The sequence below is a fragment of the Sminthopsis crassicaudata genome, chromosome 3, assembly GCF_048593235.1.
Source record: "Sminthopsis crassicaudata isolate SCR6 chromosome 3, ASM4859323v1, whole genome shotgun sequence".
NCBI classification, from domain to species: Eukaryota; Metazoa; Chordata; class Mammalia; order Dasyuromorphia; family Dasyuridae; genus Sminthopsis; species Sminthopsis crassicaudata.
Window position 1 is genome coordinate 297,408,014 of NC_133619.1, and position 27,896 is coordinate 297,435,909.

Here is a 27,896-nt window from a genome sequence, read left to right on the forward strand (position 1 = left end):
GAGATCAAAGATTACTAACCCTCCTTTATTTCCCAATAATTTCTACTGCTCATCATTGTTATTGTGTTTTGTGTATGATTTCCTTTCCCTGCTAATTCTTCTACTTTAGTTCTACTCCTTATTTTGCTAATTAAACTTTCCATGGATCCCTCCTTTATCTTCTTCCCACAGCTTTTTCCTTCATCTTTATCCCATTCCCATTATTCTATACCTTATGCCTTTCCAGTTAATCTACATACCCTTCTTTATCCTATCTTATCCCATTCCCTCCTGCCTTATTTCTTATAGATTTTGGAGAAGCCTACCCCTCTTTAAGCCATTCCCAATGTTAGGTTTTCTCAACTATAGCCCTCCTTTCCCAACTAATTCTTCTGTTTCAGTTCTTGTTCTCCCACCTCATTCATATAGCATAATTACTATTTTTACCTTCTCCTAGATGGTTCTGCTATTTAGTGATATCACACTCAGCTCTACCCCACCTAATTACTGTCAGCCTTTGACTGACATATGCATAAAACAAATAGTTTGTCCTTATTGAATCCTTTGAAATTAATCTTTGATGTTGGCTCTTATTTGTTAAATTTCCATCAAGTTCAGGTTTGACACAAAATGGTAAAAATATGAGAGTTCATTGAATGTCAATTTTTTGTTCAATATATTTAATTTTACTGGATATAATCATTTCAGCTGCAACTCTAGCTCTTTTGATTGTCAATATATAGTATTCTAGGGCCTGATAAAATAATAATTTTATCATTAGCTGCTAATAAATTCTGTATAATTCTAATTGTAGCTTCAACATATTTGATTATATTTGTTTCTTGTTTCTTTGTTTGTTTCTTTCTCTTTGATCTGGGGGTTTCAAGATTTAGCAAAAATGTTCCTAAGTGAGTAGTGATGTTCCTATATATTTTATTTTTTTGTTTTGCTGAGACAATTGGGGTTAAGTGATTTACCCAGGGTCATACATATAGGAAGTGTTAAGTGTTTGAGACTAGATTTGAATTCATATCCTCCTGACTTCAGGGCTCGTACTCTATCCACTGTGCCACTTAGCTGCCCCCCCACCCCAATATAGTTTCCTTGTAGGACCTCTTCTCTTTGAGGTAGTAATCAGTGTATTTCTTTTCTTTTCTTTTTCTTCTTCTTTTTTTTCTATTTCTACTTTCTTCTCTTGTTCTTTTACTTCAGGACAATTTTCCTTAATCATTTCTTGCACTATTGTGTCAAAGTTCTTTTTTGGTCATAGCTTTCAGGTAGTCTTAAGGATTCTTATGTTTTCTTGACATGTTCTCCAGATTTGTTGTTTTTCTTTTTTTTTTTTTTTTTTATTATAGCTTTTAATTTACAAAACATATGCATGGGTAGTTTTTCAACATTGACTTTTGCAAAATCTTGTTCCAACTTTCCCCCTCCTTCCTGCCCTCTCTCCTAGATGGCAGGTAGTCCAATACATGTTAAATATGTTAAATACAATATATGTATACATATTTATATAGTTATCTTGCTGCTCAAGAAAGATTGGATCTATAAAGAAGGTAAAAATACCTGAGAAGGAAAACAAAAATGCAAGCAAACAGTAACAGAAAGAATGGAAATACTTGTTGTGGTTCACACTCATTTCCCATAGTTCTTTTTCTGGGTGTAGCTAATTCTCTTCATTACTGAACAATTGGAACTGATTTGGAACACCTCCTTGTTGAAGAGAGCCATGTCCTTCAGAATTGATCATAATATAGTATTGCTGAAGTATATAATGATCTCCTGGTTCTGCTCATTTCACTTAGCATCAGTTCATGTAAGTCTCTCCAGGCCTCTCTGAAATCATCCTGCTGGTCGTTTCTTACAGAACAATAGTATTCCATAACATTCATATATCATAAGTTATTCAGCCATTCTCCATGTGATGGGCATCCATTCAGTTTCCAGTTTCTAGCCACTACACAAAGAGCTGTCACAAACATTTTTGCACATCTTTATGCAAAACAAACTCTTTTGTGTCATTTCTTTTTTGTGAAGGGTCTCTTTCCCTTCTTTAAGATCTCTTTGGGATATAAGCCTAGTAGAAACACTATTGGATCAAAGGGTATACACAGTTTGATAACTTTTTGGGCATAGTTCCAAATTGCTCTCCAGGAAGGTTGGATCCGTTCACAACTCCACCATCAGTGTCCCAGTTTTCCCACACCCCCTCCAACATTCGTCATTATCTTTTCCTGTCACCTTAGCCAATCTGACAGGTGTGTAATGGTATCTCAGTGTTGTTAAACATCTTAAAAGATGTTTCACATTCTCTTCCATATTTTCCTTCTTTATATGTTGTTTTGTTATTTCTTAGTCTCTTACAGCTTTTCTAACTTCCTTTGCTCAGTTCTAATTTTCAAAGAGTCATTTTCTTCTTTAAGGGTCTGGATATCCTTTTCTAGTTCATTGACTTTCTTTTGATAATCTTTCAGATTAAAAAAAATTTTTTTTTCCTTAATTTCTCTAATTCACTTAAATTTTTTTTTTAATTCTATAGATTCTTTTGGGGCAGGTAATTTTTCTTAAATTTTTTTAATTAAAGTTTTTTATTTTCAAAACATGCATAATTTTCAACATTCACCCTTGCAAAACCTTGTTTTAAATTTTTTTCCTTCTTTCCCTCATTCCTTCCCCTAGATGGCAAGTAATCCAATATATGTTAAACATGTGTAATTCTTCTATACATAATTCCACAATTATAATGCTGTACAAGAAAAATCAAATCAAAAAGGAAAAAAATGAGAAAGAAAACAAAATGCAAGCAAAGAACAACAAAAAGAGTGAAAATGCTATGTTGTGATCCACACTCAGTCCCCACAGTCCTCTCTCTGGGTGCAGCTGGATCTCTCCATCACAAGGCTACTGGAATTGGCCTGAATCACCTCAATGTTGAAGAACCATGTCTGTCAGAATTGATCATCATATAATCTTATTGCTGTGTACAATGTTCTTCTGGTTCTACTCACTTCCTTAGCATCAGTTCATGTAAGCCTCTCCAAGCATCTCTGAAATCATGGCAGGTAAGCATTTAACGTCACTGTTTGGGGTAGGGGCGTTTTTTACTTCAGTATCTTCCTTTGAAGATGAAACCCATATTCCTTATTCCCATAGTAACTTTCTATGACTGGGTTCTTTCTCCTTTGCCTGCTAATTTTAAAGTAATAACTTTTAGGGGCAGCTAGATGGAGCAGTGGATAGGGCACTGGCCGTGAAGTTAGGTGGACCTGAGTTCAAATCTACTTCATGGCATTTAAGACTTCTTAGCTGTGTGACCCTGGGCAAGTCATTTAATTCCAATTGCCTCAGCAAAAAAAAAAAAAACAAAACCAACAAAACTTATTAGTGTAAAACCCTAGTTTTAAAGTAGAGGATGGGGTACGGTGCCTCTGGCTTCACTTCAGTTTTCTCCTCTGGCCTAGAACCCAAACCAAAGCTCCACTGTCCTGCAAATGCCCAAGCCAGTAGCTATCCTGCTTTACTGCTTCTGTACTCACTGGGTATGTTGATTCTTTCCTGGCCAGGGTTACAACTCAGCAGCACAGCTGGGCCAGCACCAGGGCTCAGGTTGGTATTTTGGTGGAAATAGCCTGGGAGGTATTTACATTTCACACTGGTTAAACCTCTGTGACCTGGGATCTTCTTAGTTGTCTTCAGAGGATCCCTGTTCTGTCTCAAGTCTTATTTGTTTTTCACCAGTCTATGTTCACCCTATGGTCAAATTCATTTTATTTGTGGGAGAAATCTGGAGCACTTGGAACTTTTACTTGGAACTTTTAGACCTGTGCTCTTATCTTTGCAGATCCTCCTCTATCTCCTGATCTCTTAGCAGACATCATTCAAGATTTCCTTTTCCCTTCTAATTAAGATCTAAAATATGAAAATAATCAATATTAGTTTCTATCTAGGAAGACATGCCAAGTTTTAATTAAATGTCTTCTTAATTTTTCAATTAAATGATTCATTTTAATTAAAAACTAATTTTTAAAAATATCCATATCAATTTTCTAAAATTTTCCTTTTTACTATTATAAAATCATAAACATAAACAAATATTATATGTCATTAATTTAGGTATACTAGTGGCAGCTAAAGTGAAGTCCCTGGCACATTTACAAAAACCATTTAAACAAAAGAATACCAATTTATCATCTCACATTAACATCTAAATGAAATATCACCTTCATTCTACTCTTGAAATAGATTTAAGTTAAAGAAATCTGGATTGTAAATTCATTTCTAATTAATGTACTCTGGACAAAAATATAAAACTTGTGGGAGAAACTGGATTATGTAGATGGCACAGTGGATAGAGACCCAGGCCTGGAGTCAGGAAGATGTGAGTTCAATCTAGCCTTAAACATAGATATGTTTAAGCAATGCGCAAGTCACTTGACCCTGTCTGCCTTGGTTTCCTCATCTGTAAAATGAGCTGGAGAAGGAAATGGCAAAATCACATTTGACAAGAAAATTCCAAATAGTGTCCCCAAGAATCAAAAATGATTAAACAACATATAAGTGCAATGAAAATGTTTGAAAGTTATAAACTATGTAGCAATATTTTAGGCCTAAATTTGGAGAATAAATTAAACAACAGAATCTAAAATCCATCAATTTGCTTATTTACTTAGAAAAATTCATTAAACATGTATTTTAAAATAATTCTTAATATATAAATGATGCTTTAAAGTTTGTAAACCATTTCACATAAAATATCTCATTTGATCCTCAAAACATGTGAGAAGGATGCTATTATTATTTCCCCTGAGACGGAGTGTCTTCTCTAGGCTCCTACATTGAGTAAGCAATAGAGACAGGATTCAGTTAGGTCTTCTAGACCCCAAGTAAAGTTCTCTGTTCATTAAGTTCACAAAGTACCAATTAAAAAACTTATTTATGCAATTTTATTTTATAGGATTAAAAGATTGCAGTAGTTCAAGGATCCTCAAAGATCCTTTAATTTCCTTTCTTTATTTTATAGATATGCCAGTTATCCCACAAAGTTTTTATTCTCTTCTCATTCAACTTAAGACATAAAATCCCCTATTGTAAGTTAGCTTATAACTTTAAAAATTTACCAATTTAACAACATGATATTCTATTTCTTAAAGTTCTACATAGTTGCATAGAATTGCTTAGTTTTAGTTGAGGGTTATTTTATATTAAAATGTGAGGATAAGTACAATTAGGAGGGATATTAAGCTACAATTCTATTATTATAACACTTTGCTTTTGGAAACAATTGCCCACTGCAATTCATTTTCCTAACATCTGCAAGTACTGAAAAGGAAAGCAGGATGAAGTGTAGTTGGGGTAAATGAGAAACTGGCCCTTAAGAAGGTTCCATGCTAATAAAAGCTCTTGTGGAAATTACCTTGTAGGAACACAAATCCTTGCCCTTAACAATATTATAATATTAAAGAAAGGATAAAATAAATATACAAATAAATACAAGGCCTTATAAGTGTTAATATAAATACATATAAATATAAATAACGATTTAAGTATCATAGGAGGTACAAAGTCCTGAGACAGTTCAAAAGGATGAGATAATAATTAATTGTTGGGATCAGAGAGGATTTTATGGTTGATGTTGAATTGTTTTCAGTTTTGCCTGTCTCTTCATGATCACATTTGGGGTGTTCCTGGCAAAGATACTGCAGTGATATGTCATTCTTCAACTCATTTTACAGATGAGAAAACTGAGGCAAATAGGATCAAATGACTTGCCCAGAGTAAATGTCTGATAACAGATTTGAATTCAAATCTATCTGATTCCAAAGGCTGGTGCTCTAGCCACTGAACCACTTAGCTGCTTGTCTTCATGGAGATATCAAGTTAAGTGAGGCCTCTAAGGATGATTAGAATTTTAGTTGTTATAGATCAAGGGAAGGAACTCTTTCTTATGTGGGAGTAACAGTAAATATAAAGACAGAGAATGTTTTCTTTTTAAAGCACAAGTTAAAAAAATTTTTTTAACATGACATATATTAAACATGAAGACTTCTACATACAAAGAAAACCTGAAAAAAAAGAGAATTATATATGGAAGTGTGCACAACAGTCTATGCTTAAAAGTATATATTAACTAACAAACTAAAAATGAGCATAAAAGAGAATATCTTGAATATTATAAGAGAAATAACAGAAAGAATTATAGAACTGTTAAGCAAAAGTAAATGCTGATTCTTTGAAAAGACTTACAAAATTGATAAGACCTTTGGTCAATCTAGATTAAATAGAGGGAAGAAAATCAAAGTAACAAAATAAAAAATAACAAAATGACCAAAAAAATCACAACAAATTTGGAATTAGAAAAAAGAATGATTAGAACCTACCACACAGTTACTAGCTAAGAAATCAATTATCTACAAAAATATAAAACATTCAAATTATTAACATCAAACAGAAATGTTAAATAATTTAAACTCAGAAAAGGAAATTAAACTGTAAAGAAACTACCAAAGAAATTAACTGCTGATCTGAATCAAACTTTTAAATAACATTTACATGGTCAAAAGTATCAAATTCGTAGACTAGTTGAAGATGGAAACTGAGAAAAATCTAAGTGATAGATGTCCTTCCTTTGAGGCCAATTCTTATAAAGTAATAAAGGCAGACTAGAAGGAATTAAGGAATAGTGAGAAGGTGGAAACTATAGATCTCAACTACTTTTTAAGAAAAGATGGTAAGATCAGCAGAAACAAGAATTTTTAAAAACATAGAGAAAATTAAAACAGAGTGAGAGACAATGATAAAAAGAACCTAAGATGAAGGATTCAAATAAAAAGCCTAATGGAACAGCTACTAGAGAGACATGAAAATAATGACAAGAAATAACAGTCAAGGTCCCTGGTGAAATTTAGGAGATGCAAAAATAAAAGCTATCAATAAAACTTATAAACAAAAAAGAAATTAAAATGATCAAGTTTGTCTTTCAAGAAAAGATATGAGAATGCATCACTATTCCTTTCTTGCAGAGATGGAACACTATGGTTATGGAACACTGCATATAAAATAAAACTTGGTTGGGGAGTTATTTAGTTTTGCTGGGTTGTGGTATTTTTTTGGTTGTTCTTTTTTATTTTTTTGTATAACTATATACTATATATATCACTAGAGAGTCAGAAAGATAAATATACTGGAAAATGTAGCTAAAAGCTATCTATAAACATTTAAAAAACTACACTCCTCCCCCCCCAAAAAAACAAACAAACATAAATTTCCTGGAGCACAGAAACTTGAATATTTTTGATGTCCTTCAAATACAGAGTCAATATTCCCTAAATTCTCCCAAACTAAATTAGAGAAGCTACCTCAAATGTTCATGGGGACTATTTGTGGCAAAGAATGCATTCTGAGGCCTTATCGATCTGATCACCCACAGTTGGACACAATGTAAGACAACTCTAACATAATGATGATGGCATTTTGGTGCTCTACAAGAATTCAGGACAACAACCAACCAAGTTAGCTATGTATTTGACTTAAATATAAGTGCTACAACACTAAAGTGGACAGGGCTAGAGCAAACCACTCCAGTGTCTTTGTCAAGAAAATCTCCAGAACAAAAAAAGGATATATTGCTCTAGTATGGGTTCTTAATCTAGGGCCTGTGAACTTTTAAAAAATATATATTCTGATAACTGTATATCAATATAAATCAATTTTCTTTGTCATCCATTGTACCTTATTTTATTTTGAGAAGAAGTCCATAACTTTCTGTCTGTGAGCAGTGGGTGAAGGGTAAGAAAGAGGAGGAAGAGGAAAAGAATTAGGATCCTTTTGTTTAGACAGCTAAAGGAATTCATTAATAAAATGAGGTTAAGGCATTTAAACTAAAATATATTAAACCATAGCAAAAGGGATTCAGATTGGCATCGGTGTCACAAAGAAAGAATGCCCTCTATTGGACTCATTTCTAAATAATGCTTCCAAATATTTGAATGAAAAAACCTTAATGATTAACTTATTTAACTGATAGTTTTTATTTTCTCCAGTTCCAGTCACACCTAAAACAAAGAAACTCATATATAATATATATGCTTACACATATACATATGTGTATATACATTAAGTAATAGAAAATCATATCTAAAATATGAAAATTTTAAATAAATCTGAATCAGATAACAGATATAATTTATATAATTGTGTATCATACCTGAGATGAAGTAAACTACATCTAATATTTCTTTTTTTTTTTTTTTAACAAATGATATTTCTAATAGAATTGTGAAAAGAAAAGACATTTTCATCAACAATACTGATGATGATGAAGCAAAGTTGAATTAAAGCTACCTTCTTTTCCAAAATTATACTGGCACATAATCTTACTTTAAATATTTTTACTAGAATTAAAGAAGAATTTCTAGTACAATGACAGCTTCCTCTGAAGGTGATTTCTAATTCTTATAGAGGTAAGAAGATAGAGCAATGCAGGAGAAGTGTCTAACTTATCTGGAGATAAATAAAATTAGGCAGCCTTTTTTATGTATATTTTCTACTTCCACCAATGTCTTTTCAAATTTATTTTCTTGTACTCAAAAGTCCTCCCTAACTTCCCAAAAGAGAAGAATTGATTAATTAATCAATCAACAAGTATTTATTAAATATATGCCAGGCACTATGCTAGGTCATGTGGATACTAATGAAATAGTGCCTCCTTGCAATGAGCTTATATTTTAATAGAGCAGATAAATATATCAGCTATACATTATATATGCATGTATACTTACATAATATATATACATATATACACAAATATAAAGCTTATATTTGTACATATGTATATTTATGTGTACATATATACTTTTATTTTAAACTATTCTGTGTACAAAGATATTCATTATCTATTAAACTAAAACATAATTTGGTTTGGGAGTATACAAGAAGAGAGGGCACTAGAAAACAGGGCAATCATGAAAACCCTTCACATAGAAGACTGTCTGAACTGTATCTTAAGGGAAGCCAAGGACTTTGGGAGGAGGGGGGAAAGGAAGGAATATATGCAAGGTATGCAAGAAGGCAAATGCAAAAGCATGCAGAAGATGGGTGGCTCATATGGGGCACAGAAAGAAGATCAGTTTGATTGGATTACAGAGTGAGGGAGGGAGAGTCAAGTCCAATAAGGTCAGAAAGGTAGGCTGGGGCCAGGTTGAGTAAGGCTTTAGAAGTTTAAAAAAGGGGTTTTTATTTTGCTCTAGAGGAAACAGCAATCTAATAGAATTAGCTAAGGATGGGAATCACAGGATTAGATCTGTGCTTAAGGAAAATTACTTTGGCAGCAGCCCATAGGTGGCCTAGAGTGGCAAGAGACCTGACATAGGGTCCAACTAGGAGGTTGTTGCAGTAAATATTTGCTTCAATCTTGGAGTAAAATTTACAAACTCCTTAGTTAACAAAACCTTATGATAATTTTAAATTTTAGATTGATTTATAATGTTTAGGGCTGTAATTCCTAGTTCAGAGACTCTGCTGACACAGATTAGCAATCTTAATTTGCATAATTATAGTCTTCCAAAATTTGCCAAGCTATTAAGTGCCAGAAGCAGGATTTGACCCTAGGTTTTCCTGACTCCAATGTCAGCTCATTTACACACACACACACACACACACACACACACACACACACACACACACACACACACACACAAATGTAAAGACTGGAAGGGATAGAAGCAATTTTAGTGTACTACATTAGAGGTAACTGGCTTGACCAGGAGCTCAATGCCAGCCTCAGACATTTCCCAGCTATATAATTTTGGGCAAGTCACTTAACTGGCTTGCCATAGTCTCCTCATCTGTAAAATAGGAATAGCACCTACCTTGCAGGTCTGTTGTAAGCATAAAAGATAATATCTGTAAAGCATTTTGCAAACCTTAAAGCACTATTGAAATATTAGTTAACATCATTATTATTACATCACTCATTCATTCAATCAATCCATGAACACTTAAGTGCCTACTATCAGTACCACTATTAGATACTATGCTAAGCACTAAGGATACAAAAAGAGGCAAAAAAGAGTCTCTACCTTAAGAAGCTCACAATCCACTATCATCACTGTTATTATTAATAAACTAAAAACCAAAATTAGCATGACATAGCATAATTTACAAGCAGAGGCATCCATTTAAATCTCTAAATTTCTAATTTATATCTCCAGATTGATAAATTGCAGGTTGTAATTTAGCAAGTAAGCACATTCTGTAATTTACAATACTCTTCTGGCTTATATAAGGGCATTTCAATGCACCATGAAAATCAACTTATAACCCTAACCAAATATTGGCACAAATGAATAGTTTATTTTTTAGGTTCAAGTCATATTTAATCTTCTTACCAAGTTTTCCCATGAACAGCAGTAATATTTGTTGTATGATATAGACAATTATTAAGAAACACATTCTGAAAAAGACATGATTTTTTTTTCATTTGTGATGCTGTAAGAGATAGATACAAAATGAACTGATAAAGTTGACATTTAAAGGGACAATTTGAAATCACTTACCTGCACAGAATATTCTTAGCTGCTGGACTGGGGATATAAGTTGCAAATGAGTAGTGAATAGATCAACAAATGCTCCAGGATAAACAATGAAGATAAAAATTCCAAATCCATTAAATCGAACTTGTTCTCTAAGAAAGAGAAAAAGGATTAAGAATTTAGTAATGTTATTTCAATTCACAAATCAAGAACTAATACTAAGCTTCTACACACCAATTTAAACTTTTGCTAAAAATTCCCTTTTACTTTAAGAAGTTCTCAATTTTTGTTCTTATCATTAGCACAAAAAAACTGAAGGTAATATATGTAAAAGGCAAACTAAAATGGACTGCCAATTTTTATTAAAAGCATTAGATCTAGCTTAATAATCTAATAAGATAACATTCTGTAAAAAGACAAATTTAAAATGTAACAAACGACTCTAAGTTGAATTTTCCATTTAAAAATTGTTATTATTTGTCAGTCTAAGCAGTTAACTTTAAAGCAATAGTTCTTTTAAAAGCTTTGGTAACATACAATAGAGAAGAAAAAGTCTGATTACATTACCGGATAGCTGCCACCCCATGGCCAATTTCATGTATGACACCACTAATAAGGATTGCAGTAAAGAAATAGGTCAGTTGGCTGACAGGTAAATTAACACCAGGAACCTGTTCAAGCAAACAACAAAACACATAATAGCATATCAAGTGATTTAAAAAAAAATTTTTTTAAAGTTGTTCCTACCTCAGTTTATCATCATCATCATACTGTCATGGCCATAGAGCTAAAATAGGCATGAAAATAAATGGCTGTTTTTCATTTCTACCATAAATTTTATTTATTTAAAATTTTTTATTATAAACTAAATGGACACAATTAAATAAACACCATTGATCAACAAGCATTGATAGTTAACAATATGCCAGACAGTACTAAGCTCTGGAGTCATAAAGATAAATTAAAAAATAGTCCTAGGCCTCAAAATACTTTTGATGTGCTTAATATGTGCCAGAAACCATGGTTACAATAACAAAAGAAAAAAAAAGAAATGGTCCCTGTACTCAGGAACTTCTCTATTTGAAGGGTACAACGTGTGTGTGTGTGTGTGTGTGTGTGTGTGTATGTGTGTGTGTGTGTGTATACCATGGTAAAATTAGTATGAATAATCATCCCTAATGTATGTGCTTTGTAAAATTATAATTAAGATTCTCATTTACAAGTGGTTTCTCTATGTAAAGATCACCAATATCCTGGCTCTCTTCCAATCTGCTCAAAGAAACTATATGTAATGGAGAAAAGGAACCTGTTGGGAAAAGCAACAATGATGGCACAAAAGTGGACTAAGGTGGCCAGACCACGAGAGTGGTCCTTCCAGCTTGCCTGCCTATAAAGAAGGTCTTACTTGAATTTATTTATTTATTTTATTTTGTGCTCCAAATTTGTTTGTTTGTTTATTTATTTTCAACATGCATTGTGCTTTATGAATCATGTCGGGAGAGAAAAATAAGAACAGAAGGAAAAAACATAGAAGAGGAAAGAAAAACAGAAAAAAGAAATGAACACGGCATGTGTTGATTTACATTCAAGCATCATAGTCCTTTTTTCTGGATGCAGATGGCATTTTCTATCCAAAGTCTATTGGGATTGCCTTGAAATTTTTTTCCATTTCTACTTTGTTATAAAGCCTAAAATCTCATCTATTGGAGATTCTTTTAATGAATTATTTGAAAAGAATAATAGTCATATATCTTTTTTATACCACCTCCATTTCCAAAATCAAGCTATCCCAAAAGTCTTGGTGCAATTTTGTTATTAAAGCTTAAAGTACTTGGAAAGAAGATATTAAAAAAACACAAAATAGAAAGATGATATGGTGAAGGTAATACAAAAAAAGCTTTAAAAGTTTAAAATTTCACTAAGACTTGTGAGATGCCTTGTATCCCTCTCCCACTTTCTATCTCCTCCTAATCCAAAACATCAGCCAAGATATGTAATATTCTACACCAATAGTCCTTCTTTAATCTCCTCTTTTGGTCAAGCTTGATCATTACATTTATTATTAAAGCATTAGAACCAAAAAGGACAACAAAGATCACTTAATCCAGCTTCTTGATTAAATGGAAGAATTGGGTCTCAATAAGATTAAGTTACTTGCCCAAGGTCACCCAGCTACTGCAAGTATAGCCAATATTTAATCCCAGATCTTCTAGGTCCAAATCCAGGTACCTTTGCCATGGTACAAAGTGTGCATTTGGTTTGTTGTTGCTATTCTTTCCATTTTCATTGCCAGAATTCTGTCTTTGGTGTATTATTCTCCTGATTCCATGGCATCCTTTTTAGACATGTTAATACCCATGGGAGGATTAATGGGCTCTGTCATTCATTTATCACTCTAAATTAATTCAATTAAGTTTCTTTAATATTAACATCTGGCTAACATCAAATATGCCTAAAGAATGATGATTTTTTGATTAGCAAGATGGAAAAGAAGCTAATTACAAAGTTTAGAGGGCTAGGGAAAACCTAGGCAGGATGCTACATTAGCAACCTTGAAGCAGTACCATGACATTGGGTGCATGGGGCTAGGGGCTCTAACAAATAACAAAAAGATTGATAAGTGAAGGCGGGAAGATGAATGTTCTCAAACTTTCTTTCTGAATCAACTAGGCCATATTTTCTTTTACTGATAGATAAGCATATACTTGTGACAATATAAAAACAACAGCTGGCAAGTCATAATATCTAGCTGACTAGCACCTAATTTGACCCTTTCTATGGTCTTGTCTATGCCAGGAGCACACAAGATATTAGTTGTACTGATCTCTAAACAATTTAGAACCCCGAATGCTTATGCAATAATAAAACTAGTCTAATTCCACAAGGCATTAGAAAATAAGTAGAAGACATTCTTACAGTTTCAGAAATTTAATCTAATTCTGCAGATAAGACATTTAAATACGTAACCCCCCCAAAAAAAAACAAAACAAAAAAAAAAAAAAACACAGGGATCTCAGGTCAGCCTAGAAGTTGTCCAAATATAGCTCAATTCAACAATACAATGAAATGTTTTGGCAAGTTCAATAAAGTGAGAGGCCAATCTTGGAAATAACTTGTTCTCCACATGAATAATATGAAGATGAGAGAAAATCAAATATCTTTCCTAGATCCCTCATCCAGATAAGCTACTGACTAGATACTACTAATTCTCTGTAATTCTCTGCAACTAATTTCTTTTTAAAATTTTAATTATTATTTATTTTTACATTAAAAAAAATTTTTTTTGAAGGATTGCACATATTTAACCTTTATCATATTGTTTGCTATATTGGGGAGAGGGAACTAAAGGACAGAGGAAGAAAAATTTAGAACACAAAGTTTTACAAAAATGAATGTTGAAAACTATCTTTACATGTATTTGGAAAAATAAAATATTATTGAGAAAAAAAATTTTTGAGTTCAGAATTCTTTCTCCCTTATGTTTCCCAAAACTGAGAAGGCAAGCAATATAGCAATTATATACATGAAATCATGTAAAATATATTACCCATATCAGAAAAAATAAAAAAGCAAGAAAAATAAAGTTAGAAAACTATATTTCAATTTGCAGTCAAAAATTCTCAGTTCTTTCTCTGGAAACGAATTGCATTTTTCAGCATTAATCCTTTCGAATTATTTTGGAACATTGTTGTGATCAGAATAGCTAAGTTTTTCAGCTAATTGTCATTGCAATATTGCTGGTGTAAAATGATCTACCAGTTGTGCTTCCTCTACTTTCTGCAACTAATTTCTAAATTCATTCTCCCTGCTACTAGTAACTGTAATAATACTATTAGTGATAATAAGTAACAAGTTAAGATTAGGATCAAGTTGCTAGGTTTTAAAAAAAAAAAAAAAGACCTGCTACTAAAAATTAAAAACATTTTCCAGTTAATGTGGATCTTATCAGTAAGGCAAAATTCCATAACTGAAATTTAGATGACAAATGTAAACATTTCTAATAAAAATCAATTGACACAAGCAAGTCAACAGGGAAGAGGCTATTTACATAGGAGAAATGTACGGTTGTGTCACTGCTACTACTTACATGATCCATAAATGTAAAAACAGATAGAAAAGAGTGCAATGGAAAGGGTAATGATTTGAGCCTCAGAAGGTCAGAATTCAAGTCTTAGCTCTTATATTTAATAGTTGTATGGCAGAGTCAATTGACTTTCTATCCCTAATTCCTCTCAACTGTAAAATGGAGAAGATAAAACTTGCAATATCTACTTTTAAAAGGCTGCTTTGAGGAAAGTGTTTTCAAATATTCAAAAAGTGTGAATAGATGTCACTGAGAGACTCTTAACAAACAAACAACAGTGTTTATTCATAAAAGGGGCATTATTTCATAGAAATTAAAATGTATTCTAAGGACTGGGGAGATGTAACTTTCCTGTATAATGATCTGAAGTTAGCTCTATTGTCCCTTTATTATACTAATTTTTTTTTTTTACTATACCACTTCCCCCCCCCCTTTTTTTTTTTGCTGAGGCAACTGGGGTTAAGAGACTTGCCCAAGGTCTCCAGCTAGGAAGTGTTAAATGTATGAGACCAGATTTGAATTAAGGTTCTCCTGACTTCAGGGCTGCTGCTCTACCCACTGCACCCCCTAGCTGCCCCTAAATTATACTTATTTCTTTTTTCTTTCTTTCTTTCTTTTTTTTTTTTAATATAGATTTTTATTGACAAAACATATACATGCAAAAACTTCTGTTCCAACTTTTCCCCTCCTTCCCTCCACCCTCTCTCCTAGATGGCAGGTAGTCCCATACATGTTAAATATGTTAAAGTATATATTAAATACTATATATATATATATATATATATATATATATATATATATATATATATATATATATATATATATATATATATATATATATGTATATATATATATATATATATGTATATATATATACACACACACACGCGCACACACACATACATGTTTATACAGTTGTCTTGCTACACAAGAAAAATAGGATTTAGAAAGAAGGTAAAAAGAACCTTGGAAGAAAAACAAAAATGCAAGTAAATAGTAACTGTAAGAGTGTAAATACTATGTTATCGTCCACACTCATTTCCCAATGTTCTTTCACTGGGTGTAGCTGGTTCTGTTCATCACTGATCAATTGGAACTTATTTGGATCCTCTCCTTGTTGAAGATATCCACTTCCATCAGAATACATCCTCACACAGTATTGTTGTTGAAGTGTATAATGATCTCCTGGTTCTTCTCATTTCACTTAACATCAGTTCATGTAAGTCTCTCTAAGCCTCTCTATATTCATCCTGCTGGTCATTACTTATAGAACAATAATATTCCCTTGTTGAAATGACTATCACTTTCAAAAATACTTTTTAAACAGCAACATAAATGAAATGTGTTTTCCCCAAAGTATTAACTCAACTTCTTGGTAAGTTTGAAGAGTAAGAGAAAAGTTCTACCTTTAGCAGCAATTGTGCACAAAAATGCAAGTGTGCAATTTTCCTAGCATTTTTTATCTTTATTAATGTAATATTATTATTATTATACTATTAGTCTTCACTAGCCATTAATTATTTCTCTTAAATCCCAAAACTTTCACATTAATTTCTCTCATTTTCAAAAAGAGCTCTATGTATATTTTGGCCAAGTCACAGTATTTGGAAAGGTATGAGACTTCTATTTTCACATCTATATTTGGAGGAGTAGTTGTGAAAAACAGCTATGGGAACCATTTTCAATATACATTTCAAGAAAGTAAGTGAAAAAAAGAAAAAAAAAAGCCACTGACCACAACTTGTAGCATCCGATCATTTTGAGCTGAAGGAGCTTCAGTCAGCATTTGTGACAAAGTCTGTATCAGGGTTTTCCCAAGGAGGAGAATAGAACTGAACATGGCAATTATTCCAAAGACCATTCCTAAATTGAACCTGTCACAATGAAATTTAGATTAACATGGAGTACTTTACACCTCGAATATCATTAGGTTCAATGATCTGTCATATATTTTACTTACTAACTTAAAATAATGACAAGTAAAGGAAATGTAGTTACATTTGTGCTGCATTAACCTCAGACATGCCTACTGAAGTAGGAGAAACTGATCAATCTGCTAAATAAATTATACCAAAAAAATTTATGTTTTGTTGAAAAGGGTACCACTGATAAGTCTACCTAATTTTTATAATTTAAGCACAAAAAACAATTAGTGCTTGACACTAAATCAAAACAGTATTATTGGATTTATTTATACATTCATTTCAATTGTTTTACTGAACAGTAGTAATGTATGTGTACATACTTTACCTGAATATAATAAGAATACAAGTGTTCAGTACAATTATTTGTAGGACATTGTATTACATTTGTTAATGGGGTATTTTGCTTTTAAATTATCGTACAAAATTATAAGGTTAACAAATGTTAGTGTTAAACTCAAGTAACAAATTAATGTCATTGTCTCTTTCATCAATTAAAGCCAAAATAGCACACAAAGAATACCACTGGTAAAGCAGCCTGGGTTTCCAACGTCCCCAATCATAAAAGAAACGATTGAAGACAGAGGTTTGCCATCGTATGTGGAAAGGGGAGATGCTCAATCCGTAAGATGTCAGCCACTCTTCATAAGAAGTCTTCAAAGAATCTGATGCCTAAAAGAAAGAAATGACTGTATGATTTTGAAGACCAACTTTTTTTCCCCCCAATTTTTTTTTTTATTATAGCTTTTTATTTACCAGATATATGCATGGGTAATTTTACAGCATTTACAACTGCCAAGCCTTTTGTTCTAATTTTTCCCTTCCCCCCCCCCAAGATGGCAGGTTGACCAATACATGTTACATATGTTAAAGTATAAATTAAATACAATATATGTATACATCGAAGACCAACTTTTTAAGGAAAATAAATAGAGTATTTCCTATGAATTATCAGAATCAGGAAAACAGATTTGAGGCTAGAAAGAGCCTAAGTTTTCTCCTAGTCCAACTCTCTTACTTTAGAGATGAGGAAACAACACAGAAGTACCCTGACTTCAATCCAGCATTTTTTCTGATGCCCTGAGTTAGACTGACACGCTCCAAAGCAAAAATGATTCAACTAAATGATTGTCTTGTTTCTTAAAGTTTAATAACCTACCTGAAGGTTTAGATTTTCCTCACAATAGCTCTATAATATAAGGAATATATATGTTATCATATATAACATGATTTTAGAGATGAAAGGAACTAAGACACAGAAAACATATATATTGTCTATAGTCAATTAGGAAGTAATAGGATTTGAATTCAGGGCTTGTAACCCTAAGTCCAGTGTACTGATCATTTTGTGACATGTGAAGGAAAGATGATGCAAAGAAAGATGCTGTTTTGTTGGTTTTTTAAAAAATCTATAACCACAGTGAAGTGTTCATTGCTATTCATAGAATGGTGAGGCACTTGAGAAGTGATCTAGAACAGGGCTTAAACTTTTCCCACTCTCAACCCCCAAATCGGTATACAAATCAAACATTTGCTGATCATAATTCATAATAAATCATAATTCCTGACCACATTCAGTTACAAGACCCCATAGAGAGTCACAATCCATATTTTAAAAAAAACTTTGCTCTAGAGTAACCTTCTCACTTACAGATGAGGAACTGAGATGTAGAGGAGTGAGGGAATATCTTTAAGGTCACACATGGTGTAAAAGGGAGAGACAGTATTTAAACCCAGGCAGGCCCTTTTACTCCAAAGTCAGGCCTCTTTCTATTGTATCAGTCTTCCATTTCATTTTTATTAATGTGGCCAAATAAAAACTGTCATATTCCATTTAAAAACTGAGCAGTTTTAAGGAGCACTCACTGTTCAAATCCCACCAGTGATACTAGATCTGTGAACTTGGGCAAATTGTTCAAACTCTTTGCCTCAGTTTCCTCATCAATAAACAGGAGGACTAGAGGGTCTCTGAATATCCAATCATGGCATTTATTTATGGGATTTTCTTTATGTAAATTGGGATCTAATTCTCTTCCTTCATTGTTAGGGGACAGAGAAAGGGGATTAATATAGCAGGGAAACCTGACTGGAAATTTTGTGACATGTGGCTTTTTGATTTGCTGCTAAGTGCCATATACTATTGCCTCTGAGTTGTTTCCTCTTCTATAAAATAAAGCACTGGACCAGAAAAGGGATTCTTAACCTTTGGGACTATGTGTGAGTATGTGTGTCCTATGGACTCCCTCTTGACAATTTGGTGAAGTCTATGGATTGTATCTTAGAATAATAATTCAAAAATGCGTAAAATAACATACTAACAAAAATTAGGATTTACACAAATGCTTTAAGGTTTATACAATACTCTACATGTTAATTCATTTGATCTTCACAACAACTCCATGAAGTAGCGGCTGGCTAGCTGTGCCACTCTGACAAGTCACTTAACTTCTGTTGGGCAGTTTACTCATCTGCAAAATGGGGACAATAGTAGCACCGACCTCTTAGAATGGTTGTGAGGGCTACATGAAATAATTACAAACCACTCAACACAGGGCAAGGTACATAGTAAGTAAGCTCTACACCAGGGGTTCCCAAACTACAGCCGGCCCGCTGGGTTATGGCAAAAAGCTGAAGGGCCAAGACAGAGTGTGAGGTTTTGTTTTTACTACAGTCCGGCCCTCCCACAGTCTGAGGGAAGGTGAACTGGCCCCCGTTTAAAAAGTTTGAGGACCACTGCTCTACAGTAATGTTATCATTTTACAGATGGGGAAACTGAGGCTAAGAGATGTATAGTTGCTTCTGTCCAGGGTCTGCAGTTACTTTAAATGTAGGACTTGATCTCAGATCTTACTGACTCCAAGTCCAACCATTGGGGGGTGGGGAGGAGAGGGAAAGAAAGGAGAGGAAGAGAACGTAGTTAAGTAGCTTGGTCAAAATCATTACAAAGCTAAGGAACAGAACTAGCAAAGAGGTTTCTTAGAGAATTGACAAAAAGACAAATAAAACAAACCCCCATGGAGCTTGACCCCGGACCTCCCCCTCCCCACCCAACTAGAGGAAGGTGACATGAATTTCCATACGGGGGCAATGTGGGCCCACATGCGGGGAGAGGATTAAGAAGGAGGTGGGAGGACTGCCCAGGACGAGCAGCAGAGGGAGGAAAAGGAAAAGGGAGGACTGATGGGAGGAACCAAAGGACTGAAGGAGCACTCCTGGGGATAAGGAAGGAGGAGGATTTCCCACCACCCTTCCCCCTTCACGCCACCCTCAGTTTCCCCTTTCACAGCCTGAGCTGCATGATTCCAGCACCGAGAAGCCGGAGGAGTAGGGGCCCGAGCCCTCACCTTCAGCAAGGTGTCGGCCAGGTAAATAGCGCACCAACCCCCCATCACCAGCACCACAAGCGGAATCGGGATCATGGCAGCGGCAGCCAGGAAGGAAGGATAAACCTTCCCTCCGGCGTCCAGCAACCCTTCTCCGAACCGTGGAGCTCCTACTGACTCGCCATCTGTACCGGAACTAAATTACCCCCGGTCTATTTGTCTACCGCAACTACTTTTTCCAACCGGATACTTCCGGCTGGAGAACGCAGAGATGAGCAAAAGGACGCGCTAAGTGTTTCCTTCTTCCGACGTATGGCGTAGGCGTGCTTGCGTCTGACGTCACTTCCTTGTCCCGGAAATTTAACCTTTGCGTGGCTGTAGCTTTTCCTTTTTCACGTGACAGTTTTCTCCCCCCTATTAAAACGATTTATGTTCATTTATGTTTGTTACCCGCTCCTGTTGTGATCAGATATAAAACAGTCCATGGAGTTTTGCAAAAAGATTAGTTAAAACAATATATGAATAGTAGAATTTTCTTGAATGAATTCAGAATAAAACAAATCGTTCTTTTCTTAATTATTGTAATTCCTTGAAGAAATTCTGCAGTTTGGTTCCAGTTAAATAACCTTCCATTACAGGAGTAGTTATTGAATTGGCCCATTTTGACTCAGTTGAACAGACAATAACTTTCACTGAAGGGCAGTGTATTTAATTTCCTCTACCATATTAAACCTCAAATGTATTAAAAGTTGAAGTTTTGCTGAAAAACAATTGAGTTATATGAAAGTAACAAATCTCTTAAGTAAGTGTAATAAAATTGGAAAGATAGAAAGGTGCCAAATAATAATGAGCTTTAAATGCTGAACAGAAATTTATATTTGATTCTGGAGGCAGCATCACTTGTGACCCCAACTAGTTTGAACCTGATCAGGGTATTGGTAAGACTATGTGTTGTGGTAAGACTATGGTTGAAAAGGATACAGGGACCCGTTTCTGATTGGTTGGATCCACATTAAGCAACTTTGTTGATTATTATCATAATTCTCAGAATTCTAGCTCTCTCTGAAAAAAAAACAAAATAAAACAAAACAAAACAAAAAAACCTTATTTTTTACCCCATCCTGGGGGGCCAAACATAACATTTTATATTTGGTTCTGGAAGCAATAGGAAACTGCTGGAGTGGAAAATCATTTCAGTAGCAGCCAGATGGAGGATGAATTAGAGGGGGAAGAGACTGGAGGCAAGCAGACTGGGCCTGCAAAGGAGTGGTAGCAGTCCCAGAGAGAGAAGGGGATGTATTCCAGAGATGTTATAAAGGTGAAATCACAGACTTTGGCAACAGATTGAATACGAGGGAAAGCATCTAGCAGTGGATCTCAAACTTTTTAAATAGGGGCCAGTTCACTGTCCCTCAGACTGTGGGAAGGCAGACTATAGTAAAAACAAAAGCTCACACTCTGTCTCCGCCCCTCAGCCCGTTTGCCATAACCCAGAGGGCCGCATAAATGTCCTCATCAGCCTGCAGGCCATAGTTTGAGAACCCCTGAGGTGACACTTCCGGTGTGAGCCTGAGGGACTGGGAGGAAAAAAACGCTGCCTTATATTATTATATAAGGGTAGGGTCTAGGGGAAATGTAATGAGTTCAGTTCTGAGCACATTGAGTCTAAGATGTCCACTGAACATCCAATTCAAGATGTCTGAAAGGTAGTTGGAGATGTGAGATTAGAGGTCAGAGGAGAGACTGGGGCAGGAAAGCATAGAGATGCTATGCTTTAAGAGAGCTGATGAGGTCTCCAACTGAAGTAGCACAGAGGGAAAAGACAAGGGAGGCCCAAGACAAAATCTCAAGGGCTACTCATGGTCAAAAGATGTAAGCTAGAGGAGGATCCAGCAAAGAAGACAGAGAAGGAGTGGTCTCATGGGTAAACAGAAAACCAAGAGAAAGTTCTGTCTTGGAAAATAGAGAAAAGGGAATGTTAAAGGGGAGAAGGTGATCTACAGTGTCAAAGGCTGCAGAGGGGTCAAGGGGAATGAGGATCAAGAAAAGACCATAATATAGTTATATATTAAGTCTCTTTTTTTTATTGTAGCATTTTATTTACAAGATATACACATGGGTAATTTTACAGCATTGACAATTGCAAAACCTTTTATTCCATTTTTTCCCCTCCTTCCTTCCCACCCCCTCCCTCAGATGGCAGGTTGACCAATACATGTTAAATATGTTAAAATATAAGTTAAATACAATATATATATATATACATGTCTAAACAATTGTTTTGCTGTACAAGAAGAATAGGACTTTGAAATAGTGTACAATTAGCCTGTGAAGGAAATCCAAAATGCAGGTGGACAAAATTAGAGGGATTGGGAATTCTATGTAATGGTTCATAGTCATCTCCCAGAGTTCTTTCACTGGGTGTAGCTGGTTCAGTTAATTACTGCTCTATTGGAACTGATTTGGCTCATCTCATTGTTGGAGAGGGCCACATCCATCAGAATTGATCATCATATAGTATTGTTGTTGAAGTATATAATGATCTCCTGGTCCTGCTCATTTCACTCAGCATCAGTTCATGTAAGTCTCTCCAGGCCTTTCTGAAATCATCTTGTTGGTCATTTCTTGCAGAACAATAATATTCCATAATATTCATATACCACAATTTATTCAGCCATTCTCTAACTGATGGGCATCCACTCAGTTTCCAGTTTCTGGCCACTATAAAGAGGGCTGCCACAAACATTCTTGCACATACAGGTCCCTTTTCCTTCTTTAAATATCTTTGGGATACAAACCCAGTAGCAATGCTGCTGGATCAAAGAATATGCACAGTTTGATAACTTTTTGAGCACAGTTCCAAATTGCTCTCCAGAATGGCTGGATGTATTCACAATTCCACCAACAATGTATCAGTGTCCCTGTTTTCCCACATCCCCTCCAACATTCTGCATTATCTTTCCCTGTCATCCTAGTCAATCTGACAGGTGTGTAGTGGTATCTTAGAGTTGTCTTAATTTGCAGTTCTCTGATTAATAATGACTTGGAGCATCTTTCCATATGGCTAGAAATAGTTTCAATTTCTTCGTCTGAGAATTGTCTGTTCATATCCTTTGACTATTTTTCAATTGGAGAATGGCTTGATTTCTTATAAATTAGAGTCAATTCTTATAAGTCTCTTTGACTAAGTGATTAGAGTCATGTCCCCTAGAATCTCATCATCTCTTATTATAATATAATATTATAATATATATAAAATATTATTATAATTTTCATTCATTGATTGTTAACCAGAGTTGATCTCTACCTTTTCCAAGGGCATATAAGGTTTGAGTAGGTTTCATGATGGGTTTTTGGTATTCAATAGTGCCACTGACCCTTTTTATTAATTATCTGCTAGCATGATTAATAAAATTATTAATTACCCAGAAACTATGTCTCTTGAAATTTTAAGTCACAAGCTCTAGATTTCCTTTTGTCAGTCTTTGCAATCTGTACTGTGGGAAGACAGCTTACAGATGAGAGACAATATGCCATCTTTGGGAAAAAAACAGTCAAACCTGGTGAATATAGCTTCAGAAGACTTTGGATTCAGAATTCTGCTACTCAATTAATCAAGTGACTTTGGACAAGTCCTTTAACTTCTCTGAACATGGTTAATAATGTTTGTATTATCTTACTTGGTTGTGGTTAGGATAAATTGAGAAAATATTCTAGCTTTGTCACTGGACAAAAGCTGTTTGACTTTTTGGTTCTCTCTGGGTTTCTTTATCTGTAAAATAAAAAAAAAACTGTACAATGTTATTTCTGAGGTCTCTTCCTTTTCTTTGCTTGTGAATCTGTGAATATTAAATATTTTATAAACTTAGAATGCTTTAATATTGGAATGAACCCCCAGATTACATATCGAGATATGGGAAACACCTTAACTTAGAAAGGCCAAAGTCAACCATTGCATCCTGGGCACCAGTACTCATAAGGAAATTTGCTGCTGTACTTTGATGACATAGCTCTGTACAGCTGCCTCACTTAAACTGAATTCATGTGCAAGTGAAGACATCACCCTCATGATGTCACTGGCCCTCTTCGAGAAGGAAGATTTTAATAAAAGTGGTAAACATTCAAATGTCCTCAGTGAATGAAAAATAGAAAGGCCAAAGAAACAAAGATTTGAGAGTTATTGGAAAGATGTAATGAAAAAGACACAAATACCTCCTAAGTTCTAGGAAATGAATTTGTTTACTTCAAGATTTAATTGTCAGCTGAGGCTTTGTGCTAGCAGCTCTTTTTAAAATTCAAATGATAACCAAATTAGCCTAAGATGGCATCAGAAATAGCACAGGGCTCCCCTGCCTTCCCTTTTTCTAGGACAAGAAATCTTATCCAACTCCTGCCAATTTAATATGTTCCACATTAGTAATTCATCAGATTTAAAAATTTAGTGCTGCCAGAATTCCCAAAAGAGATTCTTATGTGAAGAAATCTCATTCTTTATTTAGAGATTTTGCCATTTATTAGGAAAAATGAGTTTCCTTGTGAAGTTCAAATTATTTGGATTAGTTTCAAACAAATATTTTCTAGGAGCTAAATTCTCAAATTGGAAGAGTATAAGCCATGGTGTATTTAACAGAGTATTTGGCTAATCTGACAAATCCTATTCTGGTCAAATATTAGAGTGTAATTCAGAACTGAGCCCAGGAGTGAATTTAAAGAGTATAATCCTCATATATACAAATATCATAGTGCATATTGTGCAAACATCAATTCATTTTATTCTCATAACAACCTTGTGAAGTAGGTGCTATTATTATTCCCTACTTTATAGAAGAGGAAACTGAGGTAAACAGAGATTAGGTGACTTTGCTCAGGGACACACAGTAAGTGTCTGAGGCTGGATTTTAATTCAATTTTAATTTCATATTCTAGGCTCGATGTTCTAGACAGTGTATTATTTATTTTTTGCTGAGGATATCCACTCATTAAATAGAGGGATCCTAAGCTAGTGTCTATACAACCTGACCTGTGAATCTGGAGATATATTTATATATGTTCTACACACACACACACACACACACACACACACACACACACACATATATATATGACAAATCATAAGATATTTAAAAACCCCACAACAATCCAATTCCTTACATTAGTATCAGAGAATAAGGACCTGTTTTTGTAACTACTATATAATTGTGTACCTATTATGCAATTAGTATTTTATTAAATGATATTGGGATATAAAAGCATCCTCCAAGTAGGCCATATAGCCTAGTTTGGTAATATGCTAGTTCAGGTCTTTCTCCTCTTATTATTATTGAGATATTTAGAATAGAAGGAGTTGCCTGATTGTATTACTCCAAGAAAATATGAAGCTACTAACTGTAGTGCTGTATAGGAAATCCACTTTGACACTTAGATACTAAAATCAGACAAATTAGAGTAATTCAGGATTCTTTTTATATTAATTTAATCCAACTGCATAAGTTTACCTTTTTTAACTGTTAAAAATGTCAGAAAACAATATGTCAGATAAGATGTGGAAAAGGTAAATGGCAAATTTAATGGAATTAAAGAGAAAATTAATATAGTATAGTGTCCTAATAATAACCAGTAATTTCTCTGAAGTACTGTAAGAATAATAACAGCTAGTATTTATACAGCATTTTAAGGTTTGAAAAGGTTTTTTTTTTTTTTAATATTTCCTTATTTTCACAATAACCTGGGAGGTAGGTTCTAATATTATTTTTATTTTACAAATAAGGAAATGGAGGTAGCCAGATATGAAGTAACTCTATCTGAGTCACAAAGGTAATAAGTTTCTGAAACAGGATTCAAAATCAGGGATTTTATCCACTGCATAGCCTATCCATCTGCTTCTGCTATTATTTTAAGTAGAAAAATGAAGGACAGTTTTGTAAATCTTTCTAGTTATTAGATGAGCCATGATTTAAATCAGGGGTTCTCAAACTACAGCCTGTGGGCCAGATGCAGCCTGCTGAAGATATTTATGCGGCCTGCAAATGGGCTGAGGGGCGGAGACAGAGTGTGAGCTTTTATTTTTACTATAGTTCGGCCCTCCAACAGTCTGAGGGACCGTAAACTGGCCCCTATTTAAAAAGCTTGAGGACCATTGATTTAAATGTTAACTTTTCAACTCTGCTACTCTTTTATCCTGAAAGTCAGGCAGAGGTCATAAAGTCTCTTATATGTCACTTTTATCTATAAAAATAGGATATGAAGTCAGATAATATTTGTCTCATTAAGTTGTAGGAAACGTTTAAACGTTTTTTAATACATAATTTTAAATTTTTTATTAACAAATGGAAGAATTTAAGTAAATGAGCACAATCAATATTTTAATAGACCTATGAGCTTATCAATGTTATATTTTACTATGGTACATGTTTCAATCCATTCATATCTTCTTCTTCTAGATGGTTTTTAATTCTTAGGACATCTGAAGAAGAGAACCTGAGAGTATCCAATAGTTAAACAAATCTCAAAGGTGGACATGTTATCTTTAATATGATAGTAGCCAGTATTGTGCCATGGAAAAGTACTTAACTAGGAAGTAAAGATGGTCTGGCCTTGAGTTCTAGTCTTGTCATTTAGTAGATATGTGATCTTGGACAAATCATTAAATATCTCAGCTTCCTATCTATATATAAAGTCCTCAGCTTCCTTATCTATAAAGCAAGGGAAGTGGACTCTATAGCCTATAAGGTCTCTTATAGGTCTGAATCTGAGTTTGTAATTTTGTGATCCTGTGATGTGGCCTAACTTTTCTTAGCCTCAGTTTCTTTATTTTGAAAATGGAAGTGAAAATACCATTAGTGCATACTTTGAAAGTTTATAATGAGGAGTAAATGCAATACAGTTAGATTCTGATAAGGATGAATAGTTAATTCCATGAAGTAGTTAGTGGCATTGTTTGAATTTGAATGGTATATTTCTATTGGTCAGGAACAAATGATCATATTTTACATAATTGTGACTTTGAATTGTATTTGAATATGTAGTACCACTTTACTAGATTCATTTTTTTTTGCATATGCCTATAGACTTAGAATGTAATAGAATGTCTTTGTTCTAATCTTTGTGATCCATATTTATTATTTATTTTTTAATTTTTTTGCAGAGGCAATTGGGGTTAAATCCCTTGCCTAGGGTCTGGAAAATGTTAAGTGTCTGAGATCATATTTGAACTCAGGTCCTTCTCACTTCAGGGCTGGTGCTCTAACCATAGTGCCATCTAGCTGCCCATTTTTTTGTCTTTTGAAAACAAAATTATTGCTGTTCAAAATTTTCACTAAACAATTATAGTCAGTGTATGAATTTTCCTTTTGACTCTGCATTACTTCACATAAAGGCTTCCTGCAGAAAATGTGATTTGAGCTTGGCAAAAGACTAGAAAGAGGCCATAACAGGAAAGACTTCAAATGCCAGGAGATTTTATATATGATGATGTGATAAGATTTAGAGTGTGTGTGTGTGGGGGGTGTAGTCAGACCCTAATTTTAAGAAAATTACTTTGATAACTGTTTGGAGGGTGGATTGGGGGAGGGAGACACTTGAGGTACTTATTGGAACTTGTGTAATATTCTAGGTGTTAAACTCAAATAGACACAGGGCCATTAAACCATACTCAAGGATACTTTTGAGACACATATTAACCTTGAAAAACCATCTATCAACATCACCTATATTCTATTGTATTTTAAAAAATATTTCCCAGTTACATTTTAATCTATTTTTGGCCCCACTAGGAGTTGTTTCCTAATATTATAGCTCATAAACTCTATCTGTTGTGCTTGCCCAATGATTAGTAGTTGATATTGTTACTTAGATAAAGTTAATTAGTTTTAGAAAGGATTTTTTTTTAGTAAAATGGCTTAGTATTAAGAGTTGTATAAACATTTCCCTTATCTGAAGTCTGTGTTGTACTTTTCCTACAATCATAGAGTCTGAGGGAAATGGGGCTCAAAATTAGAGCAAAGGATATGACTCCTAGCCCTGGATAGTCTATTAGCTAGAAGAAATTTTTTCTACT

General features: G+C 34.1%; 1 protein-coding gene across 1 annotated transcript in view; it reads right to left on the minus strand.

Moving 5' to 3' along the window:
• Positions 1–20,154, minus strand: part of MBTPS2 (membrane bound transcription factor peptidase, site 2) — a 43,527-nt gene extending 23,373 nt beyond the window's left edge. Inside the window, exons 1-5 of the mRNA XM_074300932.1 lie at positions 19,862–20,154; positions 17,041–17,189; positions 16,331–16,469; positions 11,079–11,182; positions 10,536–10,663 (exon numbers count right to left, since the gene is read on the minus strand). Coding sequence (XP_074157033.1) covers positions 10,536–10,663; positions 11,079–11,182; positions 16,331–16,469; positions 17,041–17,189; positions 19,862–19,936 — 595 coding nt within the window. The 5' untranslated portion in view covers positions 19,937–20,154. The remainder of the gene's footprint in view (positions 1–10,535; positions 10,664–11,078; positions 11,183–16,330; positions 16,470–17,040; positions 17,190–19,861) is intronic.
• Positions 20,155–27,896: the final 7,742 nt, after the last annotated feature.